Here is a 6,777-nt window from a genome sequence, read left to right as displayed (position 1 = left end):
AAAAAGCTCATTACTTAATGGGCATACATTGTTGGAATGAAAAACACCATTGATGTTGTTGCTGTTAGTAACAAACAGAAGAAGAAGAAGAATTTGAAACAAGAGAAGGATAAGAAAACATTATGCCACGTGGGTTCATCACAAAACATCACACCGAATATGTCTTGATTTTCTATCAACCGTTGGATTAAATTATTGTGGGCTGTTGGATGATTTTGTGCACAGCTGGAAGATTTGTTACACTTCTCACGTGTGGTGCACATGAGAGAATATTTGAAATGATGAGGTTTTGAGTTTGTTAGGAGATGCACAATCACAATAGAACAAGTGTACAGTCTAGATTAATAGCTATTTCATTTTTCTTTTATTCTTTGTACAAATCCAATTGTATAAATACATGAACAGTGCAATGAGAAATACACAGAGAAAAATTTCCCATATCAGTTTTCTACAAATCTTTCATGGTATCAGAGCATTAGGCCTGATCCAAATCTTTTCTCTTCTTGTTCATCTGCTGCAGCTTACTCAGGGATAGAAAATGCCTGAAACTGTTGTAACTGCAGCATCCAGTGATGGAAAAACAATCACCATTGATCACACTCATCCCTATTACTTGGGATCCTCTGATTCACCCGGAATGACTCTTGTTAACACAGTGTTTGATGGAAAAGGGTATCTGGGTTGGAGGAGGTCTATCTTACTATCACTTTCAACCAAGAAAAAGCTTGGCTTCATAAATGGAAGTTGCAAATCTCCAGATCCAACTTTAGCAGATTTTGAACAATGGAATTGCTGCAATGATATGGTGCTTAGCTGGATTTTGAATGCATTATCAAAAGAAATAGCTGATAGTGTGATGTCCTCCACAACAGCTAAGGGTTTATGGGACAGCATGGAGCAAAGGTTTGGCAAATCTAATGGAGCCAAACTTTATCACCTACAAAAAGAATTATTTGTCTTAGTACAGGGAAATAGCGACATAGCTGGATATTTCACTAAGATAAAGAGAATCTGGGATGAACTGGACTCTCTAAGTATCATTGTGTGTTGCTCATATGTGTGCACTTGTGAAGGCAAAGAGAAACTCACAAAATCTTTGGAAGATCAGAGGTTAATTCAATTTCTGATGGGGTTAAATGATGTGTACACACAGGCAAGGGGAAACATTCTTATGAGAATCAGAGAGAAGTATATGCAAATGCACAGTTCTCTGCTGATTCTGCATCTTTCACGGCAATGGGTCAAGGTAAGTTTGCAAACAATCAGTTAATGGTTGAGTTTGCAGCTTTTATGGCAGCTAGGCAAGCTAGAAATGCTCAGAAGTTCAAATTTCAGCCACAAAGAGGAAGAGATATGAATCAGAAATTTAACAATTCAGCACAAAGGTTTGTAAGACCACAAAAAAAGTTCAAAGGAAAGAAGAAGTATAATCCCAATGCCACATGTACTTATTGTGGAAAGACAGGACATGTTATGGATGACTGTTACAGACTGATAGGATTTCCTCAAGATTTTGAGTTCACAAAAGGGCAAGATCAGCCTAGGGCAAATGGGATAATATCAACAGAAGGAGAGGGAGATAAGGGCATACAATATGTTGAGAGTAAAGAGACTGACATCACTCAGCAGTATACCAAAGAGGAGGTGGCAGAGATGATGCACATGTATAAACATGCAAAGCAGGCACAGAAGGGAATTAATGCAAATGCAATTGCTGGTACTGTTTTAAAATATTCAAGATCATGTTTTGCTAGTCTAACATCAAGCACCTGGATCATAGATTCAGGTGCTTCAGAACACATGTGCTATAATCCTAATTCTTTCATGTTTCTAATCCCTCTTCTTGTACCTTTAAACATTAGTTTACCTAATTCTTTCAAGGTTAGTGTTACCCATACAGGAAGCATATCCATTCTGCCAGGTCTTGTCTTAACTAATGTCCTCCATGTCCCAGATTTTAAATATAATCTTTTGTCTGTGCATAAGTTCTGTGTACAGTTCACATGTGACATCTTATTTACATCTAGTAGTTACATATTGCAGGGCCTTTCAAAGATGAGTCCACAAGCTTTTGGTGAAGTAAGAGAAGGACTTTATTTATTGGAGCCTTCCAGTCCTAAGTCTAGATGTTTATTTACTTCTGATGTTGTTTCAATTCCAAAAGGAAGCAATTCCATTCAAGAGTCTGTTTCAGTTCCTAGTTCAGTAAATGTCAACTCTATCCCTAATGTAAGACTTTGACATGTAAGATTGGGACATCTCCGATTTTCAGCAATGAAACATTTACATTTCCTTCATTGTGTTTCAAACTCTAATTTTATATGTGATGTGTGTCCTAAAGCAAAGCAATCTAGGCTTCCTTTTCCAGTTAGTACTATTAAGTCTAAGGGAATTTTTGATCTTATTCATGTGGACACTTGGGGCCCTTATAAATCAAATACATACAATGGTCATAAATATTTCCTCACTATAGTAGATGACTATAGTAGAGGAACATGGACCTTTCTTTTAACCACTAAGAGCAATGCTTTTCCAATACTTAAGAGTTTCTTTTCTATGGTTGAGAGACAGTTTAAGGTTAAAGTGAAAATGATCAGATCTGATAATGCTTTGGAGCTAGGTAAAGGAACACAAGAAGCTGCCTATTTAGCATCAGAAGGTATTATACATCAGGTATCTTGTGTTGCTACCCCTCAACAAAAATAGGATTGCTGAGAGGAAGCATAAACACCTCTTGGAAATTGCTAGAGGTTTAATGTTTCAGTCACGTCTGTTAGTGTCATGTTTTTATGATGACAAATTTACTTGTGCATGTATAGTAATTAAATCACACAAGGAATATATGTGAGCCCACAAAACAGCCCCAACGCGCTGGGCTCACGCAAGTAATAACTTCCTAGCCCTAACGTTGCTAACAGCTGTACTCTTCAGCAGTACAAAATCATTCAAGAATGGAAAAGATATCTGCAACATTAAAGAAGAAATATTCAAGCAGCATCAAATCGTTTCAAAGAAGGAAAGGCCATCTCCAACATTAAAAGGCATATCTCATGAAGTGTAATAATCTTGATGAATGATAATGCTGCCTCGACGCCCAGGGAAATCAGCAAAAGCTCAGTCTTATTCTTGGAAATACGATCGTTAATTCCGTTTCCAAGGATCAAATCCCTTGGGTTGATCTCTCTGCGTGAAGAGCCTAAAACGCTATAAAAGGGCTGCTTCACAAACACAAGACTTATGCAATAGTCTCATTCCCTCCATTGCTCTGCTTTACTTTTAAACAAACATTGTTAGTCTGAGTGATTTATAGTGTAACAAAAAAGAAAGGAGAGTTACAATTTGTGAAGCTTTGTATCAAAAAGAATAAGAGTGTTTTGAGTGTAGACGTAGGAACTTCATTCAAAACCTCCATTGTACCAAACCTTATAAAAGAGCTGCAGAGAACACCCTTGCAACCCAAGGGGACTAGACTAGGATTCACATTGAATCTGAACCAGTATAAATGTTATATCCCGCATTTTGTACATTCGGATAATTCAAGACAATTGCAAGAAGTTAAAGACAAGGCTATATTTTGATCTTGTTTAATACACAAGTTGTTTATGAAATTTTTTGAAGTGGAAATATTAAGAAAAGCTAGGGGCAAAAAGGGAAATTCGCAATATGGCTCATAGAAAATATGGAGGAAGGCTAAGGGCAAATTTGAAATTAGGAAAATAAATTTTCATGAGTTACAAAAAAAAAAAAAATAGAGTGGGCTTGAATTTATAGGCCAAGTGGCCGGCCAAAATGAAGTGGGCCAAGGCCCACATGGGAGCCCAATATGGATAGATAAAAGATGGTAAATAGAGCACATTTTTCATTCTTCATCCTTGAGAATTTTCAAGAAACTTGGAGAGAAAAGAGAAGGAGGCCAATTGGCCAAAGGAAAGAAAAATTGAAGCCCTCAAATCTTGATCAAAAAATTATTTTCTTCTAGCATTCCTACTAATTTGAAGGCCCTCTTTAACGTGGGATAATTGTTGGATCAAGTATACCACTCTTTGTTGCAAGTTCATAACCCTAGCCAAGTGAGAAGTTAAGAGAAAAAGGTAAGAATTAATCTTCTTTTTATATGTTATGGATGGTTGTGTATGTTGTGGTATGTAGAAATGGATGAAATTCATGAAAATATGGATGTATGTTGTGGCCGTGTGTATGTGGTGCTTCGCCGTGTGTGTTGTGTTGAAATAAGGGACCAATTTTACTTAGTATTTTGGTTGTTGTTGTCATGAATTCTATGATAGAAATGAGAGTCAAATGATTCAAGTTGAAGTTGAAATTGTTGTGGGCTGTTTTAGAAGCCAATGTGATTTGAATGTAGCTTCTTGTATTTATGGAAAATAATGTTGTTAGTGTGTGAATTGTTGGTGTAGTTCATGAATTTGAAAGAAGGAAATGTGTTGTTATTGTTCTTGTTGCAATTGGAAGGTTTCGGGTGGAGTGGCATATTGGTTAGATTATTTTGAATATTGTGCGGATTGTTTGAAGTGTTCTTCAATATTGTTTGAATGGTTTCGGATTAGTACTTGAATATGTGAGCAATTATGAATTGAACATAAATGAAACGCCGTCGAAGTTTGTAGAAAGAAGTCACTAATATTAGAAAGCGTTTTGAATTGATTGTTGATATTGTTAGAATGACTGTTGGTATCGTTGTTGGTAATTTGGCCGAGTTAAATTCTCGGATTTGTTGTTGATGATTTGGCCGAGTTGGATTCTCGGGGTTAGTTGTATTTACAGGGGAAATGCTGCCGAAATTTCTGTAAATAAAGTGTTGGTTGAAGATTGAACTTCTAAGTATCTATAGCTAATGTTTGGTATACATTAATATTGTTGTAGATCTTGCGAAGCCAAAGACTTAAGTTCGTATTAGCGTAGGAAGCGGGCAAGGTATGTAAGGCTTACCCTTTCTTTCTTTTGGCATGATCCTTATGAAACGAGCAGATGACGTATATGTATGATTTCAAAGAAATTCCTATTCTTTGAGCCACTAGGATGGCTAATATTCTTGACTTCCATAAGATATTTCATATGGTTTTGATGCATATCTATGATGTCCGAAATTCTATTTGATATGTTTCCGAATGGCATTCGAGAGATAATTGATATGACTAATGTCTTGATTTTCAAATGATAGCACGTTTGATTATTCCATTGAGTCTTTGATATTTTTGATACGTACATATGGTTCCAAAAGCTCTATTTGATTTGATCCATAACGATATTCGAAAGGTACCTAACATGATTGTTGCTTTGATTTTCCAAAAATGGCTTCTGAAACACTCGTAGAAGGTTCTGTACTAAAACGTCCATAATTTTTTCATACTAACTCGGATTGACTCGAAACGTGTTTATGATCCTCAAGTGTCGATTTGCGTACCTATTTATCGAGTCTTGATTTGTGTGCATATAGTTTCTCACTACTCTGCTCGTGCATGCCTCAATGTATCTTTCACCGAGTCCCGGGCCGGGTATGTTATCGTGCGCACTCCACTGCATTATTCACCGAGTCCCTCATTAGAGGGCCGGGTACGGTATATGTATATGATGACATGATGAGATGATGATATGTTACGGCGGCCAGGAGGGCATATGATGATTTGATTCACCGAGTCCCTCACTAGAGGGCTGGGTACGGTATGTATATATGTATATGCATGATGATATGATAGCATGCTGATATGACGACATGACTTCATTCACCGAGTCCCTCACTAGAGGGCCGGGTACGGTATATATATATATATATATATATATATATATGATATATGATGTTGATATGCATGACTTTATTCACCGAGTCCCATAATGGGCCGGGTACGGTATATGTATACATATGTTCATGATGACGTGATGACATGATTTTATTCACCGAGTCCCATAATGGGCCGAGTACGGTATGTGGTATTGGTATGTTTGATTCTGTCTCGAACTGCACAGGTACAACGGTTTCTTTATTATCATACTTGACTCCTGGAATCTCTGTCTCAGTTATGATCTTTCTAGTTGTATTTCATGCCATACATACTCAGTACATATTCCGTAATGACCCCCTTTCTTCGGGGGCTGCGTTTCATGCCCGCAGGTACAGACGTTCACGTGAGTGACCCGACAGCTTAGGCCATCCGTTCTGCTGCTTTGGAGTGCTCCCTTGTTCTGGGGCCTACATTTTGGTACAGACTCTTCCGTTGTATATATTGTCGTACCCCGTTTTAACCGGGTTAATTTTGGAGTACAACATATTGGTGATTCCTATTTATTTTGTTTTAAGGAGTCGCCACCTAATTGATTTTAAGGTGAATTAGGGCACCTAAATATTAACTAAGGTGAAGCTAACTAAACCTCCGTTAATAGTCTGCTTAAGCAGTGTGATTCTAGGTAAGGGTTCTATATTATTACAAAGGGAAGGGGTTAGGCATCCTTTAGAATCCGTTAACTACGGTTATCCGGCCAAACTTAGGTTAATTAATTTAGATTAAATATAATGCTTAAATCTTAAGAAAATAGGTTGTAAATGTTATTAAGGTTTTAAAGGAAAACATAATAATGTTATTTAAACTAACTTGATGAAATACATAGTAGTCCACTTAAAAATAAAACTTATGAATGTTGTTAAGCTTTAAATAATAATTTTATTTTAAAATGAGACTTGCAAAATGTAGTGATTTGTATATAAATAGAAGCTTTTAAGAGAAAATCTAGCCAATTTAACTTGGAATAAAATGACATTATATG

The 6,777-nt window shown here is 36.7% G+C and overlaps 1 protein-coding gene across 1 annotated transcript; it reads left to right on the top strand.

Moving 5' to 3' along the window:
- Positions 1-538: 538 nt before the first annotated feature.
- LOC132619384 (uncharacterized) lies at positions 539-2,706 on the top strand. The gene is made up of 4 exons (XM_060334307.1): positions 539-1,034; positions 1,154-1,881; positions 1,999-2,229; positions 2,572-2,706. The coding sequence occupies exons 1-4, from the start codon at positions 539-541 to the stop codon at positions 2,704-2,706; spliced, it is 1,590 nt and encodes a 529-aa protein (XP_060190290.1).
- The last annotated feature ends 4,071 nt before the right edge of the window (positions 2,707-6,777 follow it).

The sequence above is a fragment of the Lycium barbarum genome, chromosome 11, assembly GCF_019175385.1.
Source record: "Lycium barbarum isolate Lr01 chromosome 11, ASM1917538v2, whole genome shotgun sequence".
Taxonomy (NCBI): Eukaryota; Viridiplantae; Streptophyta; class Magnoliopsida; order Solanales; family Solanaceae; genus Lycium; species Lycium barbarum.
The sequence above is the reverse complement of the archived record's forward strand: the minus strand, read 5'-3'. Positions and strand labels throughout refer to the sequence as shown.

Excerpts from the sequence above, each read along its gene's own strand:
- LOC132619384 (XM_060334307.1), top strand. The coding sequence starts at position 539 with ATGCCTGAAACTGTTGTAACTGCAGCATCCAGTGATGGAAAAACAATC. Across the intron at positions 1,035-1,153 it reads GGATGAACTGGACTCTCTAA|GCAAGGGGAAACATTCTTAT; the intron begins GTATCATTGTGT and ends GTGTACACACAG. Across the intron at positions 2,230-2,571 it reads ATGTCAACTCTATCCCTAAT|TTTAAGGTTAAAGTGAAAAT; the intron begins GTAAGACTTTGA and ends GTTGAGAGACAG.